Raw genomic sequence first — 23,849 nt, forward strand, 5'->3', positions numbered from 1 at the left:
AAAAAATCTAATCAGCACTTGTGTAACATCGGCAAAAGAAGTTATTCTGTCAAAATCTGTCATAGCTATTGTTTTATTATTAATCGTTATTATATAGCATTACATGCCTTTATATCTATGTTTTCCCAAATACAGTGTAACATTATGTATGGAGAAGCCATTAATTCAGTGCCTATGTGCTGTATTTATACATGGTGTTAGTACTGTAGATATCGACAGAGACAAAGTACTGAATGAATGCTGGAGTATTCAAAAGATTCAGGCCAGCCTGTGATAAGTGCTTCCCCCTTCTGTGTTAGAGAGTCCTGAGCATCTCTGCATAGTCAGTAAAGCTGTCACTTTTTCCGGTTGCTTTGGTCACTTTTAGACTGGGGTTAAAAACTTTCCTGCCACCAGCGTTTGCTGCACTGAATCTGTGAATCAATATGTAATTTAATTTACAGCTCGAATGACCACGGAGGATCCTCGTTAATATGGACCTCTGCGGTGACTTCTAATTCACCTCCAGAGGGTGTGTCTCTGGAGTGCCAAGAGGCTGCTGGATATCAGGCACATATGGTCTTGCCTTGAAGATCACGACACAAAGATGCTCAGGTCCGAGCGAGTGCTGTGGTTTCTCGTTTGCTTTTAAAGAGATTTTTGAGACAAGTGAGACTGCTTTACTGACCGAGTAAGAGATACTCAGAGATGAATTACATATGAATCATATGCAACCTTGACCAGCCTAATGTGCTAGAAATTCAATTACAATTTTACTTGCTATCATTGATCACAGTTAGTTCTGTGCATGCAAAAAAATGTTTATTGCTGGAAGGTGCCATTGCCCATTAAAACAAAAGGATAGATTGGAAAGACAAGATCGATGCACACGTGTACCGCTAGGAAGCATGGCAAAGCAGATCCTACTAGTTACGGCGGCCGCGGTCGGAGCATGCAACATACCCGTCACTGTAAGCATTGTCGCGGCGAGCCGTAGCCAGTATGTCCATCTCTATAAGGTTGTCCTGTAAACTCTCTAGGATTGTCTGCTTTGCTATGTTTCTACACACAGGCAGAGAGATGGATAGATGGAGTGAGTGTGAGGGACATGCATGCAAAAAGGAAACACAGATGTGATCATCCTGTGACTTCGGAAGTACAGGTGGAAAACGTGACAGAGACAAACGGAGAAATCAAAACTTAAAGCCCTTATGGAACTAAACTAGGAGTTTGTTGGTTGGTGTAAAGTCTCCCCGTTTCTAGTGCTAAACAGTGTTTTCCCCACACAGGCCACACATGTACCTTGTATTGTATGACCCTTGCCCTTCTCTGCAAGAGTCCTGCTCCTCTCTGATAAACATTAGAGTATTCTGGTTCCTTTGCGGTTGGGGTTAAAAAAGAACAAGGGGTTATATGACTGTTATACATTTTATAGCGTTGAAAAGTCAAATTAAAAGTCAATCAATCACACATTATCCTTTATAGGCAGTTCTACATTATATTCTGAAGCGGTAAATACTTTCAAGAAGAACACGGATGTTAGCAGTCGGTAGAAAATAGTGTTCTCTTGTCTGAACAACAGCGGATTGTATCCTCAACAGAAGGCTGTTCCATAAGGGAATGCTGAGGTAATGCAATGGAAGAATGAACCATCAGGCATGCAGAGCACAGACTCCACACCTTCAGTTCAACAAGAGAAAAGACTTGTTTCCCTCCTGTTCACTTCCTGTTACAGGCTGCTTCGTGCTATTCTCATTGTTTACTGTTTATTTGTTCTGGCAGCGAGAGAAGCATTTAAACTTTTAATGAAAATGAGGTAAGTTAGAAAGGGATTCTGCAAATGGAGAGTAGGTGGACAGGAAGAAAAAAAAAAAAAGCGCGAAGGAAGACCACATTAAGGCACAGCGTCGTGGGAGTCTCTGTCTCTGTTCATCCATTGCATCTAAGAAAAGGAACCATTTTCAGCTCAATACCTAAAGCCCCATGTTTCCAGCCCCTGTGAACTTTTCCTAATAGATCTATTGTTTGTCATAAGACTTTATACGAGTAACGGTCTGGATGAGGGAGTGGTTGATAATGCTGATTTATTCACTATTTCAACACCGCCTTTTCTTCCGCATGCTGGCTGGCATGACCATCTGTTCCGTTCTCGTCTGGGAATACCTGCTACAGATTAAACTTTGGGAAAATCCGTAGCGCCTAATCAGTCATTATGTCGTTAAGTGTCCCTCCGCAAACTGAAATTAACACTCATTTTCCTGTTTAGTGGACCGCCACTGCAGAAATCGTGTAGAGATGGAGAAGAGTGAAAATAGTGTGGATCTGTTTTGCCTAATTTCCAGGCAAACAGATCCATAGCATATGTGCTTGTCAAAATAGATTGGATTGTATAATAATACAATAATAAGAATAAAATATTAAGGGAAATATTGTACAGATGCTAAAATGCTAAATGTGAAAGACGTACATATTAGAAGCCAGTTAGGCCACGGGTAAGGAATAACACACGACAGAACTTGCGGTGTGATAATTTAACACACTACTTAAATTGCTTAAACTTGTGGTATATTCTCTGAAGAAATTCTCAGAGGACTATTAATATTGGGCCAGATTCAGAGTTGTATTAATACTAAAATTGCACACATCAGCATCAAAACCACATCAAACTTATTTTGGGTTATACACAAATCTGAACTTAGGCACATTTTTCTTGTGTGATATTAAGTCCAATATTAAATTCATTGCCATATTGTGACACTATTCATTATTTAAATTGACTTAATTATTATATTCCTTGGGGTTTGGGATTTCTTGCACTGTGTGCATGTGACGTGACACCATCTTCACAGGAGACTTTGCTAATCTGGGAGACTGATTTGTTATGAATAAAGCAGAGAAAAAATGTGAGCTTAATGTGATCTTAAAACTTAATGTAGGAAATAAGTGTAGTAGATGAATGCTTGGTCAGCTCATCACTCATTCACACAGTAAATTAACAAATATACACTGTCGTTATTATTATTATTTTTTTTTTTACATTTTATTATTTTACTTTCCCCATGTAAATATCAGTGTAACATTAAAATGGATCAAAGCTGCCTTCTGAAAGCAATGGGCTCTGTAGTAGAAGGTAATTTGAACACCAGCTCTCTTCAGTCCTAACCTGACAGCTCTGATATTTGCCATGCATTAGGAGCAGCCAGAATGATGTAGACAGTCAACAGCATTCAATGCACTTGACTGATCGGCTTCATATAAGACCCTCCTAAAGCAGCAGGAGCAAAGACTGATCGGAGATAAACAAGGACCCGGGGCTCTAGAGTGAGAGCTGCTCTACAGGTGCCTTCAAAGTGCAATTATTTATCCATTATCCACTATATATTATGCTTAAGAGCAACAAGCTTTGTACATTTCAAGCAGAGGGGAAAACAGTGCTTTTCTTTTGTGGCATGGTTTGGATGCATGGTGGCTCAGTGCCCTGGCGATGACAGCCATTTGAGCAGGAGTTTACTGAAGGTCGCTCTGCTGGAGCAGTAAACAGTGCAGTTGCGCTAGAGCTGTACGCCAACGTACATCAGATATAGCTTGTGCATATGCAAAGAACCAAGTCATTAAGTATAATGATGCACAAAAAATGCAAAACTGTCATTTCCTATATAATCATGCACATTACAGAATGTTTTAAACAATTATTTTGTTTTTTGTTTTTTTTTTTTGCTTGTTTTTGTTTTTATTTTTCTTGTAATTTTTGACCCATACGCTTACACAGTGCTAAACACCTACGCAGCACTCTGCCAGGCCTGGACATTGTACCAAGAAAACATTATACATTATTATGTATAAGCATAAACATTACTCATCTATGAAAATGACCCCTTGGCTCTAAAAGCAGAGGTAGCTTGTGTTTATCTAGGACTCATATCCTCAGTCCCATACAAACTGACTGCAAGACTCACACAAAGACTGCTAAAACAAAGTCTATGATAACATCTGTGACCTAATCAACATCTGCCTGTTGTCCTAACCTCCATGCAAGACCTCTGGCATGCGCAGCCAGCAGCGTCTCTGTGGTGTAATCTCGCACGTCTGGCTCACTACAGACGAGCCTGCGGTAGGCCAGTGGTCCTGTCCCTTGCCTTCCTCATGACATTCAAGGTATTGTGGAATGTACAGATTAATTGTGGCCTTTCGCAGCGCTGACCTACATTTTGAGTTCAGACCATTTTATAGGTGACCTGATGAGACACTGTTCCACCTGGAGCTCATTAGGGAAAAGTGCACCAAACAACCTTTAGTGTGATTGACACGGTGCAATGCCTCACTGTCGAACCTGTACTGCTACTTATAGGCTTTACAACACATGAACAACTTTCTTTAAAAGTACACAAACTATAATTAGACTGTAGTTAACTTCTAATTCTGATTACAGAAAATGCTATCTCTCGTACTTCCATCAATATACCTGTGCTCATTAAAATGTAAAGATTTTACTGTAGATCCCAGGCTAAAGTTCATCGCATGCATTTGTTGAATTATTCGTTCTATTATTCTATTCAAGCACTATGTCCTCTGTCCTACCTGGTCTCCAGGGGGATGTTGCTGTTGAGGAGCCAGTTGTCCTGTGCACTTCCAGAGTCTGGTGCGCTAGAGGGTCCCTCGGGTGCCGCGGTGCTGTCGGTGGGTGCTGGACTGACGTTACTGCGTGGTGTGTAGTTACTCCGGCTCAGCGAGCCCACAGACGTGCCATGGTGCTGACTGGGAGAGTGCGAGTGGGAGAGGGGGAGTGGAGGTGTCCTCAGGCGTGAATGATTCTGGTAAGAACCCTCTGAGGAAAGGAGGAGGAGGAAGAGGAGGAAAGCAGAGATGAAGAGAAAAGGGAATGAGAGGAGGAGCAAGGTTAAATTAATGCATTATAACCTGCAAGCATTGCATGAAAATCTGTACACTCTTAGTAAAAACATTATTCTCATGGGCTCTGGCATCCACCAGGATTTTGGACCATTTCTCTGACAGGGAAACTCTCTGTTGTACAGTATTTATAGGTTATACCAGAGACAAAAACAGAGAACAGGAAACATTTTAGGGTGCTAGTTGGTAAAGTGTGTAGGTGTAGGTGTACACAATGTTGAAGCAACGTGTACAACTGACTTTTCCAGTTTTTAATAGCAGTGCATTTCTTACTATTCTTATTTATTTGACTTAATTCTGAATATTTATCCATTTACTGACTGTAGACAGAATTATTTTTGCAAATGTTATGCTGATGACTGTCTGTTGTCTTGTCAGTGGCCAGAAACTACCTTTTTTGGGAGAAGGAGGCAATCTGACAGACAATGAGCAACATTAGCCTGCAGTCCATCATCAAACATTCAAGATTATCCTGTTTACTCACTGATAATGGCTTCAAATTAAAAAGAAATTGATTGTGTCACAGTATACACAGAAATGTGGAGATTTAGATTCTAACCCCAGTATCCTGAAGCCTGGAGCCAGAAAACTATACAAAAGCTAATGTTCCATGGTAGGAGTATCTGAGGTTGAGAATAGTTTATTCTGATCTCCTAGAGTATCCTATGCTGACTCAGGTTGTTGCTAAGAAAACATAAAATGATCTGGTCCATATAATGGGATTTGCTAAACATAATATTCGAGAAAAATCTGAGGCATGTTACGGCACAGCATGAAATTTACAGCTAGGGTTACATGCACTAGCACTAAGACTATGTGAGCAGAATTATGCCTAGTTGACATTCACCATCACGTCTCAGCTGGCAGCTGGAACCTCCCATTCAGCATTAGCTACATGCACTGCTGACAAGCTGTCATTATCAAGTATGCTGAATTACCAGAGTCAGCCGCTGTGCTTCCATTATGATGTGCTGTCCAACAGGTCAGAGTCTGCCATCAGGAGGCTTGTCAGAGTTGCAACTTTTGTTTTGTATCCTGCTGTCACTGCATGTCAGGGGACTTGGGGAACTAACAGACATTGGATAGTGTAGTAAAATTTGCATCTAATGTTTACAACCATTTTTGTATGTGCTATCCTGTTAGTCATCGTGACCTTTTACCCATGTGTCTATAGCACACCACTGAGAAGCTTAAGTGTAATAAAAATAAATGTCGGTTAATTTCACACCTATGAAACTGTCTAAGATTTAATAGTTGCAAAACCTGCTAAAAAAAGAATCCATGTGTTTTATATTTTGAACCATCTAACAGAGACGAAGCACAGCTATTAGCATGGATACCGTCTACAGCCAGAAAGTCTAAACCGACTAAAAAGTTGCCAAAGGGAGGCTGATGTATTGTGTAGACCCACAGGAAGTTCATCTGATTGATTTTGTAGCTCACTGTTCCACTAAACGGTGCATCAGAAAACTGTTAAAGTTTCTTCAAAGTGTTAAATCCCTAAGCATTCAGGCAAAGAGTACTGCCATTGGCAAAACCTCCAAATATAATATTTTTTGAGAGAGAGAAAGAGAGAGAAAGAAAGAGAGAGAAAGAAAGAGAGAGAAAGAAAGAGAGAGAAAGCGAGAGACAGAGACAATTTGGCTGAAGTTAATTGAATTTCCGATATTAATACAAACCCTCAAAACATTGCTGATTTGACTTGATTTTATTGGTGCTGAGTAAATGGACATCAGTGGTCCACATCTGTGTTTTTTATTTCATTTACAGACTTCTGGAAGCTTCTGGACTTTTCCCTATGAGCAGATATTTTACAGAAGCTGCCTGTTTGTGAAGAGAATATCGGACATTACAAAAACATGAGCCCAGCTTTAATTAATTAACGTTATGATAAATCACCTTGCTGAAATGAGGACATGTACGCTTTATGGCATGTGGTGAGCAGGTTTTTTGTCCAGAATCATTATGGGATATGTCACCGACAGATACCCAGTTTCTTTTTTATTCCCCTTCATTTCAGGCGCAGCCCTGGATCGTTTGTCAGAGAGCAGTGACAGATGGATCCATAAAGACTCACGTTCGCACAATCCCACGCTCCCGATTACAGAGAGCCTGATGCTTCTCCGAGCCAAGCTGACGATGACCCTGATGAAACCGCCACCAAAACAGAATGAAAGCGATGAAGGAAAGTGGCTGTTATTTCCTTCAGCACCAGAAGGCTAGCTGTTTTCACTTGCATTTAAGGTATGAATGTCGAATACATCGAGATCCTCACTAGTAATTCAGATATTATTAAGTCTGTGATTATATCTGCCAGAAAACACATATGTGTGAGTGACGCTATGCTTTTCTCTTAAAAATTCTGCAGCGTATGTTTAGAAGTAAAGAGAAAATATTTAGCGTAAACTCTTACAAATCTGTTGAACATTGCCAATAATGGAACCAGTCTAGTTTTAATTAGTAAAAAAAAAAAAGGCAGTGAATATTAAAACTTAAGGCCATACATTGTAAATCTTTCCTCAATGAGGTTTTGTATCAGTGATTCCAAATGATTAAATTATGAGTGAACCTTTTCCACCATGAAACATTGGTCAGGATTTCACAATGTGTGTGCTCTTGAGATGGCCTTTGGGTCCCCTAAAATAGCAGATGGCAAATGAGAACAGCTGATGCAGCGTTCATGAGTAAGAGCTTTATTTTCATTGAAAAGCACAAATGCTGAGGCACATTCGAGTCCTTGAGACAATAAAAATCACAACACAGCAAATAAATCAGTCGCAGTTTAAAATCGCTTAAACCTGTGTGGAAGGGCTGATCAATATTTAGACAAACCAGGCAAAAGAAGCAGGAGAAGACCAAAATAAGATCCTGAGCTTCAAACTTCAAAATAGCCCCCATCCCAGAAAAAAGCTCCAGTCCTTCTCGTTTGCTAAAAACCTCTTTGCCTAGAGGAATAGAGTGGAGAAAAAAATCTCTGGAGATGTAATGCAATTTCCACCTAATTATCCAAGCTGACAGTTTGTAGGATATCAAAGTGTTTCATAATTACGAAACAACAAATGTGTCATGCAGCTGTTATGGAGGGAGAGAAGCAGCGCTGAGAAAAATGGCACATCAAAGTTTCATAACTAGTTAAAAATAGTTAAAAATGGACACCATGTTAATGAGAGGCTACCAAGAGAAGTGTCTGTGTAGCAGAGTGGAAAAAACCCTCTACAAGGTGACATATGCTGAAATATGTCTGCAATCCAATTCTCTTGAGTATGTATCTCAAGCAAAAGTAATAGTACACTAGTGGTTATCTACATCAGTGTCTCTAGTCTCTTCTCCTGAGGTAAATATCAGAACAGTCCAATCTCTCTTGACTCAAATGATTACTGTTTGTTCTTACATCACTGTGGAAATAATAACTTTGAGGTTTGTTCTGTTGACATAATTTCCAATGTCATATAAATTCCATTTATTTAGACTGGAATTGAAGCATTTGTCCTTTGCCATGCGTACAGAATAAGCGGCAGTACATACATACAGCGCATACGTGGGTTGTGAATAGCTTGACTTCTGGTATTTTATACCGTTTACAAAGTGCCTTTGACATGAGTGATCAAATGCATCAGTGATCATATCCATGTCACTATGGCACAACATGCACTGTGTGAGGAAAGCACAGTAACAATAACAGTAAAGTGTTTCTACGTGGCAAGTTTAGTGAGCAAAGGAAACCATTACTATGTCGTTTTCTATGTCAAAAATAATTTTTTATTTTTAATTTCGATGGTGTGAAGTTACCAACTCCATGTGGCCTTTGAGAACAAAAACCCCTCTTATCAATACAGAGTTATCAGACTGTATATGACTAGAAAATACATTGTTCATAATAACACTCTCTGGTGTTTATAACAATTTATAATCACACTCTCATTCCCATAATAATTTATAATCACACAAGTACATTCTAGGCAGAACTTTGGTCAAACTTCCTTCTGTCCTTCCTTCCTTCCTTCCTTCCTTCCTTCCTTCATATTCACTCAGCCTTTTTTGTATGGTTCTTTATGCCTTTTTTCTCCAATAAATTTGAAATTCATTCAGTTTATTATTATTGTTTATTGCATTAAATAATATTTAATGTTAATGTAAATTTTTTAAATAATAAATTCACTTAAAACAAAGAAATAAAGACAAAGATCTAATAAATAAAGATCTAATAAAATATTTACAGTTGCTAAGCAATTTCCCAGGAAATATATGTTTTGCAACAGTTTAGGATTTTTAGCATAATTTAGCTAATTCAGAGGGTAAAGTTTACATTCAATAATTAAAATAAACTAACTAAAAAACTTTTATTATATTATTATTAAAAACTTGAATTTACCAAGTCAGGATAATGTTCTTAAATGAATGGAAAGTGATTTAGAATTTCCTTTAAACTGCCTCAAATTGTCTGCATGGGGCAAATAAATAAAAAAATAAAAATAAAAAAATAGGAGACTCCTATTCCGTGTTCAATATGTGCAGGCGACAAAGACCCATTAAGTAATTCTGAAATCAATCTCTATGGAAAATCAGGTTGCTTCAGTCTGCGGCGTTAGTTAACCGATGGCTGATACAAAACCATCAAAGCTTGTGCAGAATTGATTTGTGGATCTAAATAATTGATAAGCAGTGAGGTCAGGCATTCAGATATAACTTCTGCGTATATCTAAGCTCATACTTCAATTTCTAAAAGTTTGACAGCAATTTTCAGTGTCATATCCGTACATGGCAACTTTCCTGTTAATATTGAGGCAGAAATAAAGACAAACAACCCTCCACGAGCAGTGTGTATCGACCCAAAGCTCAAAAATAACAACCCACACCAACGATGGTTACACCTGACAAGGCACGACATGCCCTGAACACCCGCTCAAACTGCTGGAGTTGTGAGAGATTTGATTCAGAATTAATCAAAAGACAGTCAACAGCCAGACAGATCATTAAAAGCAATCCACTGCTGCAGCCCCTACAGCTAAGCACAGGAGCATCAAACCCCAACGTAATAGTCTTTGTCTACTCAAATACAGCATCGATAGAGGTGGCTCTTCTATCCGCGTGTTTTTTTTTTCCGGCTACCAGATGTTAGATACAGAGAAGCGAAGAAGCAGAAACGTCTCCCCAGAGCTTAATTCAAAGCCTGGGGAATTCTGGTTTCATCACTACTGTTCTCAGTTCTGCTCACCAGTCAAACTACTGTTTTTCACCATTAGAGAAGACAGAGAAGGAAGGACACAGGGGAAAAGAAGCTGTCTTCACAGGGCTGTGTCTGAAGGCGAGCATGCTTGGGAACAGAGCACAGGATCTATACCGCTCCAAATTTGATACCAGCAAATCAAAGCTGTCATATCTGGAGGAATAGTGAGACAGGTGTCTGTATTTATATTGTACAAAACAAAAATTCCTAAATGAATTGCGACAAAGGTATTTGTTCTTATTTTGTATTGTGATAATTACCAAAAGCGTTCACAACGACGCTGCTGAAAATCTTTGATTAACATGCATGACATAGCTTATGAATCCGTAAAGGTCCTGAAGATGGATTTGATGGTGAAATGCACAGATGGCATTGATTGCCTCTTTTGTTATCTCCATGGTAACTTCAAAAAAGCCTGACTACATTAAAAACCTAGTTTCGGCCAGCAGCTGCTGAAATGCTATCAGATGCAGGGTCTGATGTTACAGTCCTGCTGGCTGACCGCTCTGCACTTCTCTATAGCCATAAATCTTCGAAGAGACTGAAGTCTCAGGAAAAGGCCACCATCAATGGAATACCAACTAGAAAAAAGTCTTTTCTGAATTCACACAGATTCCTCCTATGCCATGTGCTGCTCATTAACTCACCACTTCTTCATCTTTATTTTAATATCAAAGTATCTCCTGCGGAAAACTCGTTCCACTGTGACCTCTTTAAACCCCATTTGCTCCCCTTGTGCAGGCGATAGGAAGGAGGCATGTGATAAAGTGAGTTCCAAACCGAGCTCGGCTCATCTAAATGCAGGTATGAAGGACGACCCGGCGGCTTCGTACCCTGCCGCTCATTCCTGGCCAGTCAGCTGCAAAGGCATGTTGAATCAGTCTTTACAGAGGAGATCCATTCTCAATTAGCAGCCCACTGTGGCCAAACCCCATGCTGCCTCAAACGAAAAGATGCAAACAACAGTATGGTGGGGTTGAAAGCAGAGCCCTAAATCTGGAGAACAGCAGCCCAGCAGGGAGCTCACACCCTGCTTTAAAACCCTCTCCAGGATCCAGGCCCAGACACAAACCCAGGGGCCACGGTGCAACGCATGCTCAATAAAGAAGCCCAAGCTTCAGTGAGCTCACCTCATTGGCCTTAAAGCGGGGCAGAAAGCATTCAGAAGGGGATTATTTTTCATTCTTTCTTTTTTTTCTTTATTTTTTTTTTCTTCTGTTTCTGTGCACGGGATATCTCTGAGAGTTAATGTAGATTAGATAAAGAAAATGAAGCAGTAGTGTACCCATAAAGTACACCCAGTACTTTTATTTCATGTATCATGGCTTATTACACTCAGAAAGTTAGAAGAGCGCAGTCAGTGTGATGGATGTTAGAATACCAGTGAATCAGACATGTACGCCAGCCCCTGTGGCAATATGTTTTAATTTCTCAGTTTTTAAACTGAGCTGCTTGTTCTGTTTCGGTTATGTCTGAGGCGGAATTATTTGATGCCTTGTTTTTTTTTTTTTTTTTTACATCAGTTAGACTTGATGTTTTACTCCTTTTTACCCAGATACCAAGATTATCTTGTGTATAATTCTCTCTCATCTGCCTGAGATGACTAACAAATACCTCAAGCTCTGAAACCCTGAGAAACCCTGTAGCCCACCTCTCAGCACAAGATCACGTTTCTGTAACTACATAATAGGGCTGATTTCAAAAGATGGACACGAATTCATATCAGCGCCGAGCAACTCAGTTCCTGTACAATGCTCTCTTATCGTTTTACATGAGACGTGAAAGTGTGGACTTGCACGTCACATGTATGCTGTTCCCGTCGTACTGGTTCTTTCTCTCTTTCTCTCATTTTTTCATCATAGTGCTTTTTTTAACCTACATAAGAGGTCCAGTCAAAACAGTGAACTGTACTCATGCACTCTAATGTTCTTGTTTTATTTCCTGACATGGTGACAATGTGAGAGAAAGAGGGATGGTGCACCAGAACGGGTTCAAACATATGGCCAGAGTTTCTAGATTAACTGTGCTAATTAACTCAGCGTGCTATCTCGAGCTATGATTAATGCTCATAATGGCACTTCAAAATGAATGTGATGACACCTGTTCATTAAAATAAGGTGAATTCATTTAAAGGGGATATGGCAGGTCTGAGGTATGAGAACAAAAAAAAATATAGCCATGTGTGATATTTTAATGCCACACTGTAAGCAGGTAGAAAGAGTGAATTTGGCTTTAGCGGCTCATTAGGTGGTGTAAGTGAATAAACAGTGGCGTACCTTTCATAATGCAATTGGCTTCTTTTCCTGGCACAGATTTGCCAATAATAGCAGCAGAGCGATGAAAAATGACCTCTCTGAAGCTGATATCTCATTTATCACGTGTCATTTATTTGCTGGTAATAAGAAGGAGGTGAGACTGCTGATGACTTGATGAACTGTCAAGGGAAATCTCAAGAGAGCAGCTGTAGGCTTTGCTACTATATCCGCAACAGTGCATTGTCCTACAATTGATCCTTGACAAAAAGTCTTCCATTATGTTACACTTACGTTCAGCATGCCAAAGCTGCTATTGCATGCTCTTTTGTTTCAGTCAAACAGAGCAGCATGGTGCTTCACATAGCTCGCAGGCAAAAGAGGCTGCTTCCTTGGTGTTTGTGCTACCCCTCACCGTCAGCCTCAGGGTAACCTATACAACTGATGCAAATCACAGCCACGTGTCAAAAAGAGATGGATCCCAACTTTAAAACTGGCGAGTCACTTCATCACAGTTGTTTGCTAGATGACCAGAGGTTGTTTGTGAAGAAAGCAGAATCCACACATAGGCATCTAATGTGCTGACAGATGGCTGGAATCCTCCAGAGCGTGATGCAAGTGCAAGCCTTTGGGTAGTTAACTGGTAAAGTTGATCAATTATTTAGAGCATTTTTTGTTATGCTGCATCAAAGGACCTTTGGGAAAGAGCAAGTGCTTACAGTCTTACAGTCATTCAGCCTCTCGTGTCCTCTTCTGACTCTGCACGCTCTCAGTGTTGGTCTAATAAATAAAAAATAATAAAAAAGCCACTGTTCTAACTCTATACATATACATACAGAGTGGTGTTCACATTAGGACTGAACTGTGAAGTCCAATAGCAGCAACTGTTTAAAAATCTCTGGATCATATTTGACTTATTTTCTGATTTCTGATGATGTTGCGTATCAGCTAACTGGTGTTTAATCCACCATCACAGCATCTTTTGTGTTTCATTGTACTTGGTAACAGAAACTTACAAAATATCACTCAGGTGAGGTCAGTGTCACATGAGTATCAGTTACTGTGTGTTAGCTAGATGTATGCAATCTATCCAGCATTATATCCAAAATTGAAAATCACGTTGATAAGGAGAAAAAAAGAAAGTGAAGAGAAGAGTAGCTGTAGCTTTTGACCAATCTGTTTTTTGTTAATAACAGGAAAAAAATTAAATAAATAGATATTAAAAAAAAAAAACAGAAAAGCGGATTTTAACACGATTTGAACACAAATTGTGTTTCTTTTGTTTCTTTTAAAATCCAAATTGAAACTGTAAATGAACTCATGCAGAAAAAAGGATGTGTTGTTCTGTGTTTGTTATCGATATGGCTCTACATCATTAGACCAAGTCCAGCCAATACATCTGTGACTCTTGCTTTGAGCTAGCTTTTAGACATATTGTATTTTGGAAAAGTATTCAGGAATGACTGCAAGACATAGTGAGAGGAGGACTGGCACAAAAATACTGGAGATTATTTCGCATGATGCTGGCAAAGCAAAAGGCTTTGTGAAGAAAGAGATTTTGCACTGAAACTGACTTGTGATGCACTTTTATATTTTGTGGTGTACAGTCCTCTTCAAAAGCCATTACTAAAGCTAGCAAAAGTTCTACAAATGCTGGCTGCACTTGTCTTAATGATCTACAGTACAAGCTCATCAGCGAAAAACACAGGTTTTAGAAAAACATCAAACTTTAAATAATCAGGATTTATTCATGAACAGTCTTGAAAAGTTCATGTTTTATTTGTAAAATTTCTGCTTTTAGTGAAATTGCATATTTTTTAAGACTTTAAAAGACTTCATAAATAAACAAGTACAACCATAATATCAACCTACAGCTGATTTACCATCCAGGACCTTGCTTCTGATTAGCAGCTCATTAGTGTAGAGTCACAAGCCGAAATGATCATTAGAGCAATCAGTGTGCAAAACTATGCCTTGCGTAAATATGCATCAGTTGCTTGAATCCAAAATATGACCAAATATCACCAAAAAAGGATTTCATACTGAATAAAATGCAAGAACAAGCGATGGGGGGTGTGTGCCAGTGTAGCAGCTACTGATTTCTTGATTTAGCCTGAATGAATTTCTATCTATTTTTTTTTTTTACTCTCCTACTCATTTTCACTATTTAACTTTCAAAACAGTTGAGACCCGACTTCTAGCTGTGAAACCGTTTTTTTTTTTTTATTATTGATGATGCTTAATATAATTTAGTCATAATTTAGGAGATAAGGAGCCAAGAAGGAATTTCACAAGTCTTGAAAGGGTAGTGCAAATACTTATCACTAATGAGGCAATGAAAGAAAGCTGTCATTTAAAATTAGCATGACATCACGTCTCAAAGAAGCAGACATTCGCCGTAAGGCTATAACGTGTCGGTCATGTTCCCTCCTTCCTTCGTGTTCGTTTTACCGTTTTACAAAGTTACAGTCCACCACTTACATTAGTCATGTTATCAATTAATTATTCCTTGTTCTTTTTTACATCTCTTAATTATTTACTAGGTATAAAAAAACAAAACCTTTAGAAACCATTACTAAAGATATCTGAACTTTAAGACCCTTGCAAATTGCTAGACCTTTCAAGCGTGAAGCTGTTGTGGACCACGCCAGCACTCACGACACAGGACGAAATCTACCATGACAAGGGCAATGGAGCAAGACTTGCTGAGGTCTGCGCTAAACAGGAGAGATCCAACAATAGGAGTCATGCATTTTGGCTTGTCGGGAACAATTGGAGGAATAAGCCGTTTGTTGAAAAAAGAAGTGTGCGAGACATTTCAAGTTAATCAAGTTCTCAAAATGAGATTTAATATGCTGCTGTGAAAAAAATAAAGCACTAGTATCCACAGGGATGTGGAAGTACAAGGATTTTTTGAGTAATTTTTCAGTAATTGGTGTGACTATAAGAGTGTTACCTTCTCTGCAGCTTTAACATGTTATAATAAAAACGGGTGTCCAGTGTAAGGGAAGGTTCAATTGGTGAAATTAAATGCCTAGGATTGAGGACGAAAACGAGGAACTCAAGAAATTCAAGGAGCCAAACAATATTTTCAGATGTTTAGCTGTATTCAAAGAGCCCATGAGTCTCAGGTACTTCTGTCTCTTACTTGAAAGTGTTTGGCATGTCTTTGTGGTGAACACCCACCTCTGAAGGTGTATAGGCTCTTAAAATATGGACTACACTCCCCTGTGGGCATTAGCAAAAACCCCAGGCAAAAATAAAAAATAAAAAATTCTTCCTTTGCCACTTGACTCATCTTAAACTACAGCTTAAAACTTGCCTGAGGTGAGCATCTTGAGCTACAAAGTGCCAAGTTGACTCAAAGTCTATTGTCATCCTATCCAAATACATGTACACAGGCCCCTAGGACCATAGTCTAGCAAACAGCACAATACAACAAGTGTAGATAAAAGCAATGCACAAAACTAGGATGCAAATGTACTTAAAAAAAAGAACAAAAAGCCGCAGGTACAGCCAGAGCCTGTGTGTGAAGCACTCACCGTCGGCGGCCGCAGAGCCAGGGGCACACACGCTCACGTTCTCTGAGCCGGTCTTAACTAAGAACGAAGAAGCGGGGCCAAACTCATCCTCCGACTCAGAGTCGGGGTCGGCCCGAGGCCCACTGTTACCTAGCAACCTTCCCTGGCTCTCACAGGCTGCGTGGGCAGGGGGCGGGTAGAGGGAGGCGACAGGGGAGGAGGAACCAGAGGAGCAATGAAGAGGTGGACCTGAGAATGACACACACAAACACACACAAACACACACGCACACACAAGAGAGAACTTAAAACAAAAAATGTATGTACTGTAACACATTACATCACAAAAACGCATGCACATGCTCTGATGAATAAATCTGTCTGTCTTGCACGTCCCTGAAGCCGTCATCCGAAAGACAGGATTTAAACTAGTGCTGCGGCTCACAGCTGGAAACAAATCCAGTGGTTTTGAAAAGAAACAGCAATCAGGGAGGGGTGTTTCCTTTTTAATCACTTTGCAAGACAGAGAGACTCTGGTGATGCAAACTTTATGAGGAAACATTTAGAAATGAGTAGCGAATATGACTAGTGGACAGGAATGTCGTAGAAAAACACAGTGTACTTTTATTACACAAGAAAAACACAGTGTACTTTTATTACACAAGAAAAACACAAGATGAGGAGCAGGGCTGAGCTACAACACCCATTTATTAGCAGTTATTTAGATTAATTATGTCACATTCTGCTTTTCTAAGATGTCATGGGTTCAGAAAAACCGTTAAAAACATTAAAGTAGCATTAAAGCATTAAACTTACATTCTTTCTTTCTTTCTTTCTTTCTTTCTTTCTTTCTTTCTTTCTTTCTTTCTTTCTTTTTTTACACTATATTACTATTAAATATACTTAGGAATTGAGACTTTTCTTAAATAAACCATTCTAAGGAGCTACATCGAACGCTTCCAGACTTCATTTATTACAGCTGCTTTAGTTGTATTTATCTTATCAAGACAATCAGTGTTGCATTGTCTCATTTCACTAATTCAGTTCTAAATCAGCTTTTACTTTTTAAATCCAATACGGTATGTAAAGTTCATCCAAGCTCAAACATTGAGTAAGAAGAAGTTTAGCTCATTAGTCTGCTTGTTTACTGTTTACATGCACATGATTACACTAACACCAGCAGCACCAGCAGCACTACCACCATGCTCGCATGCAACACAGCACAAAGACCAAAATAAAATGTCATTTGCATTATAATGAATCCTAGAATAAGAGCACAACCAGCACACTGCTGAAATCCTTTAAACAGAGGGAGACACCTGATGTGGTCTACTTTACAAGCGCCTGCTGCTTGTGCTTGAACAGAACACCGGTGCTTGGCTGTTTACATGGGCTTTGAATTTCCACATTTAAGGCTCATTGTCTTTTCGCTTTTTTTCGCAGGGGGAGTTGAATCCCGGTGGTGGCCCCAATAAAGTGTGATTAACATCCGATGTTGTTCTCCCACATGCTGAAAAAATGAGCACTTAAGTAACATTACTGCGATGAGCTCTGCCTATCAGTCTAGTCTCATCAGCCATGCCTCGCCTAGCCGCGTTACAATAGAGCTACAAAGGGAAATGTACTTAAAAATCGTGTGTGGATAGGCAGAACACTGATAATTAAGACAACAACATCTCTCTATAGCGCTTCCTGTCATCACAGATTGTGCACGGTCTTATGGGTCATAATCCTGTACGATAAAAGAAGAAATAAACCGTTTACAAACACCTGTTTATGCGAGAGAGTCAAGAAACAGGAGCCACTCATTTTCAAGTAAGTTGAGGTGCTGCACTCGCCATGGCAACATCACTGTAACCTGCTATTTCCCCACAAGGCTGGGCAAAACACGTGGAGTCAAATGCCAAGCCAATTGGTACATCAGCAGGAGCTGACCTGCTCTTTCTCTTTCTCTGTATGTGCTTACATTACAAAATCCATGTATGTGGACCTTTACACACACACCTACCTCACCGGCAGCTGGATGAGGATGTCCATGATGAATACATATACAAGCCTCCGATCATGGCATGATTAATATTCTCGATCTATTCTATTTCATCTCATATATCACGGTCTTATGGGTCATAATCATGTGTAGTGAACAAATCAAAAATTAGACGTTCACAAATTTATGCCAAAAATCCTGTCATAATTAAACCAGGCAAGTAAACCAACCTTTTTCCTCAAAATTAAATTCATCATTCATTAATTATGTTTCACCTTGTGCTCAACTGGGCAAAACTCTTTAACTGCTTTAAGTAATTGTCACATTGTTTCTCGGCTCCAACCTGCAAATCGACGTCCTCTGAAAAAGTACTGAAAGTCATACGTAGCCGAGAAGGTTCTACATTTCCATACCTATGCACAGCTATGCAAAGAGAGCTGTTTGTCTTACAGGGAAAGGTCGGCCTGTGGCTGACTGTGCTTAATTAAGCCGGGCTACCGTAATTCATTCTCATCCGTTGCACTTACACAGGCACTGAGCAGAGTGGGCTCAGTAAACAAAAAACTCACAGCTTGAAAAAAAATCTGAGCAAAAAAAACTTCTTTTTGTTTGATTGAAGTTGACTGTTTTGCCCTTTACTTGTTGTTTGGAGTCAAAGCTGGATTGGTTCAGACCGCAGCATCAGCACACACACACATACACACACACACAGAGTGTATGCTCTTGCATCCTCTCCAGACTCCAGACGGTCTCCCTCTCTCCTGGGACGTGGCCTTTCAGCCTGGTTGCGACAGCGATGCTCTACACATCCTGAACTCAGCAGGCCACCCACGTTAGCAAAGAAGCGGTTTCTGCTCAAGAAATCGCCTCATTATGCAGGAAGGTGAAGAAACAGAAGTCACTAATTTTCAAGTAGGTTGAGGTGCTGCATTCACCATGGCAACCTCTCTGTAACCTGCCTTTTCTCCAGGGGGAGTCAAATGCCAGGGCGATTGGTAACAAACAGCAGGAGTGGACCTGCTCATTCACGTTCTCTGTACGACAGACACCTTTCTCACTGGCAAGTAAAGAAAAACTGGATGAAGATTTCAATGATAGATAAGGATGCGGATCATGACATGAGAAACAGATACTCAAGCTCAGGATTCTGCACAAACAATGCACATTCACAAACTATTTCAAACCTACAATATAGCCCCAAGCAACCATTAGGGGCCGGATAGTTTTGGCTCAGTCCGTTAGTGGAGACCAGAAGCCACTGAGACCAACAGTGCTTGTTCCCAAAGAGATCAGAGGCTAAATGTCCAGATTTCAGTAGTCCTCTAAAGCTACAAAAGAACTCGACGAATGTTTCTTAACATTATATCATGTTGCTGGACGTGTGTGCCAAGTTTGGTGCGATCAGAAAAATACATAAAAAGTATTGATGAGAAATAGCCTCACTTATCATTTGGCAATTGCAAATTGGTTTCACAATGCTGGTCCAAAAATGTCAGAAATGGCCAAAATTTGGAGGAAATCAACAGAAAACGATTGAAAAGGTTTAGTAATAATAATAACAAGAAGAGGAAAGACAATTCAGATGAAGAAGAAAAAGAAGAAGTAAACATACCACTACATACTAACATACTAATGGAGCCTGGCCCCCTAAAATGAAAAGAAAAAAAACACAACAAGGTGTTTATGAATCATGGATTCTCAGCCCTGAATTAGCACAAAGGAGTGAAAATGATCTGCTATGTGTGCACAAAGTGGTTTTAGCAACACAAATGAGCTACTGAGTGAACCAGGAGTCACATAATAATTCGAAAAAAAAAAAAAAATTATGCATTTCCGCTGGTAGGTTTGTAGCCTGGATGCGCCGCCGCTCATCCTCAGCAGGCTTGCTAAAGAATGCATGTTGCATATGCATGAAAACTGAGCTCAGTGCTGCATTTTAACAGCTAAACACATCCTGTCCAGCTTGTGTGCACTGAAATGGCACTGGCAAAGAAAATCTGGCTGATCAAAGCTTTTTGGCAGACAGATTTATTCTCTAATATCTAAACCCTGAAACAGGTATGTGTGTTATTACTATAAATAATTAAACCCTCCTTAGGTTTCTGAAAATTTCTGAATATAGGATGTCTGGCATTGGCTAACAGCATCATTACTGCCTCACTCCCAGCTCTGCTGAGTTCTGCACATTATATAAAACTCCCTGATGTGCTCTCCTCCTCGTCCTATCGTCTTTATAAACAAAAAGCCAGGTGTTTATCTGGCCTTAGATTCCAGAGCCGTCTGTAAAATATACCTCTGCACATTTCTTCCAAAGGTGTGCGCAGATGTGTGGTGGCATAGATATGTAACTTCCTACTGAAGAGAAGCATTATCAGTTTGTTCAAGGATGTTTAAGCCCAGGGAGTGTTCTAAAAATGGAATATTTGCAGCGGACAAGCAAAGCGGCAAGGAAAAAATAAATAAATAAAAAAAATCTCAGCATCTCACCTTAAAGTTGGCAAGGACATTGGATGTAAAACACAGAAGCGGTACAGATAAATAACAACTACACAGACTCCCAACCACTGAGTGTGTATAATAGATCTGCTCTCCAACTGCCTAATAAATCTGCTCTCGCAACTGCTGCGATTACCTTCAGAACATCAAAAGTTGCGATATCAAGGCATAGCATAGCTCGCATCACCAGAGGCTAGTCGAACACAACCTCAGAAGCTTATGTGAGTCATTCAGATTGGGAATTCAATCTGTATTGTTAAGTAGCTTTTACACCAGCCCTAACCATCCATTTTCTCACAAGCGGAAAACAGAAAGTCGATATGGAAGATCATGAGAGGCAAAGTAACTGAACAGCGGCGGCTTTAATCTGTTGAATATATGAAAATTCAGCACCGCCCACAATCATTCCATGGTGGCTTAAACATTTATAACATGATAAAGGAGATAACAAAGCAAAAAATACACAGATTCCCAAAGAAACATCAGTGTTAACTTCACTGAGTTCAGCTTCTGCATGGTCATGGGTCATGGTTCAGATTAGCATGGTCTTTTTTTCGCTAGCCATTCATAAATTCTAGGGCTGCATATTCACTGTAGTTATGACAGTGATTCCAGGTTATTTGTGATAATTGATAGTAAAAGTGAACATAAAGGATGAGGGGCAGATTTCCTTTCGTTTTTTTGTTTTTTTGTTATCCAAAAAAAAAAAAAACAACTATTTGTTTCTTCCTAGTACCCTCACCGGGGAGTTTGCATGTTCTCCCCGTGCCTCGGGGGTTTCCTCCGGGTACTCCGGTTTCCTCCCCCGGTCCAAAGACATGCATGGTAGGTTGATTGGCATCTCTGGAAAATTGTCCGTAGTGTGTGATAGTGTGTGTGAATGAGAGTGTGTGTGTGTGCCCTGTGATGGGTTGGCACTCCGTCCAGGGTGTATCCTGCCTTGATGCCGATTGTGCCTGAGATAGGCACAGGCTCCCTGTGACCTGAGGTAGTTCGTGAGTGAGTGAGAGTGAGTAACACCAAACAGGCAATAAAATTGTAACCCTTTCATCCAAAAAAAAAAAAAAAAGCCACCAGACCATTCCTTTTTACAGTTTAAAATTCTACCAGGCTAAATCATGTCAGACGTTTTTCTATTACAATTTATAGAAAAACAAACAGAAAACTGGGAACAATACAAAAATAAAAATACTCTAATCAGTAATTAAATAATAACATGGCGGCATGAGTATGCTCACCCTAAAACTAACACTTTGTTGAAGCACTTTTCGATTTTCTTCCACTACTCAGTTATTTTGGATACGAGTCTATCAGCATGGCCCACCCTGACGTGGAAATTTCCCAATCTTTCTTGGAAACCCATTTTAGATCCGTCGACTTGTGCAGGCGTCTCCTGTGCACAGCGTGCTTCAGGTCACCCCACAGATTTTTAGTCAGATTCAGGACTGGGCTCTGGCGAGATCATTCAAAAACACTGATCTTCAAAATGACAGATCTTCAAGCGATTCCTTTGTTGATACTGATGTATGCTTTGGGTCATTGTCATGCTGAAACGTGAAATTTCTTTTCATCTTCAGCTTAATAGCAGAAAGGTTTAGCACTAAATTCGACCAGTATTTGTAGTTATTCATGATTCCCTCCACCTTGAAAAAACAAAAAACTCCATTTCTGGCTGAAGAAAAGCAGCTTTAAAGCACAATGCCTACACCACCACGCTTCACTGTGGGCATGCTGCTCTTTTGTTGATTTGCTAAGTAATGTGGTGACGTGGGAAGTTTTTGTCTTCTCCTTTCATAAATTTTGGTTGGACATCCTGTTGTTGGTGATTTCAATGTGCTGCTTCATTCCATTAGTTGATAATGGCTTTTACCCTGTTCCATGATACATTTCATGTTTTGGAAATTACTTTGTCATGCATGCTTTGGAAGCTCTTTGCAGATCGGCTTCAGTAGTCAGATGAAACCAAGAAGATGTGAAGAAACTCCTAGAGGAAGAGCTGATCTTTATTTGGTGTTCGTCAGAACTATTTCATTGATGATAGCTGTATTGTAATTACAGTAATACCTCGAGATACGAGTTTAATTTGTTCCGTGACCTTGCTCGTATCTCAAATTGCTCGTATCTCAAAGCAATTTTCCACATTTAAATTAACTGAAATCCCAATAATCCGTTCCAGCTCGCAAAATCCGTTCCACTCCAGTTGTTTTGTTTATGTGTTTTGAATATGAAAAATGTACAGTACCTGTAATTATAAATGACTTATATTATATAAAAACATACAATAAGTACAGGTACTGTAATTACCATGTAATTTGTCATTTTGTCTCGTACGTACACTTTCACTTTCGTTCACTTACTCGCTACTGTACACTCTTAATGCTACTTTACACTTAAATGGAAATTAACTAAACTTCACTAAAATTAATGAACTTAACTGAACTTAATTGCTACAATTTCTGTTTTCTTTACATTAATTTTGCTTAATTTTCTTCATCGCTTTTCTCTTCACTTGTTTTTGCCTTTTTTGTCACTCTTTCCTCACTAACATCTGCTGATGTATTCCGCTCGTACTGCATTGCCAAGTCTTTCACTCGCATATCCTGGTCATGTTTTTCTATGATTTCCCGTTTTAATGCAATAGACATTATCTTCTTCACAGCACTGTTCTTTACACTCACTTTCTTAGGACCCACGGTTTTAAAAGCGATAAAATTGTACTGTACGCAAAATAAAAGCATAACATATGAACAGAGCTTTACACAAGTGTTAACAAAGCGAGCTACACAAACACTAACCGAGTGAGACGCGGGAAGCTGAGGCAGGGGAAACAGAGCACACGTTGTTGTTGTGGGTCTTTGTTCGGCGGCTTTGGCTCGCATGTTCCTATCTCACACGTGGTTGTTGGGGATCTTTGTTTCGGCGGCGTCGGCTCGGATGCTCGTATCTCAAAAATTTGTTCGTATCTCAAGGCAAAAATTTGGTCGTATCTCAAAAAATTCGTATGTCAAAGCACTCGTATCTCGAGGTATCACTGTACTTTTAAACAGGAGGATAAATGTGATTGCTTCAATCTGAACACAGCCACATCCCCAATTCTAAAAGGGTAATAAAATTAGGTTGTTTTTAATGAACGTTTTATTTTCTTCTATTATTTTCCCTAAATGTTTCTGATTGTATTTCCCTTAATCTTTGCACCTTTTTGTCAAAACATTCATATAAAATAATAAAAGTCCACCATCAAAATATTATTAACATGAAAATTAATGCAATGAACATCAAATCATTTTTTCTTTTCTTGTTACTTAAATTTTTTCTATTTGCTCATTTTTCTTATTTGCTGAGTCTTTAAAGAAACCATTCACCTTAAATATCTACCGCTTAACTGATTTTGTAGTAGAGGAGACGCTCTGAAAATTAGCCACACCCACTTGATTAAAGGTGGAGCTTCCTCCGACATGGCGGCACGAACACAGACGAGTG

At 39.5% G+C, this 23,849-nt stretch overlaps 1 protein-coding gene across 1 annotated transcript in view; it reads right to left on the bottom strand.

Annotated features, from left to right (window-relative positions):
- tenm4 (teneurin transmembrane protein 4) overlaps positions 1-23,849 on the bottom strand; it is a 188,289-nt gene that overhangs the window by 91,693 nt on the left and 72,747 nt on the right. The window contains exons 4-7 of the mRNA XM_060888390.1: positions 15,909-16,136; positions 4,558-4,804; positions 1,282-1,356; positions 943-1,041 (exon numbers count right to left, since the gene is read on the bottom strand). Coding sequence (XP_060744373.1) covers positions 943-1,041; positions 1,282-1,356; positions 4,558-4,804; positions 15,909-16,136 — 649 coding nt within the window. The remainder of the gene's footprint in view (positions 1-942; positions 1,042-1,281; positions 1,357-4,557; positions 4,805-15,908; positions 16,137-23,849) is intronic.

This window comes from Tachysurus vachellii, chromosome 15 (genome assembly GCF_030014155.1).
Source record: "Tachysurus vachellii isolate PV-2020 chromosome 15, HZAU_Pvac_v1, whole genome shotgun sequence".
Taxonomy (NCBI): domain Eukaryota; kingdom Metazoa; phylum Chordata; class Actinopteri; order Siluriformes; family Bagridae; genus Tachysurus; species Tachysurus vachellii.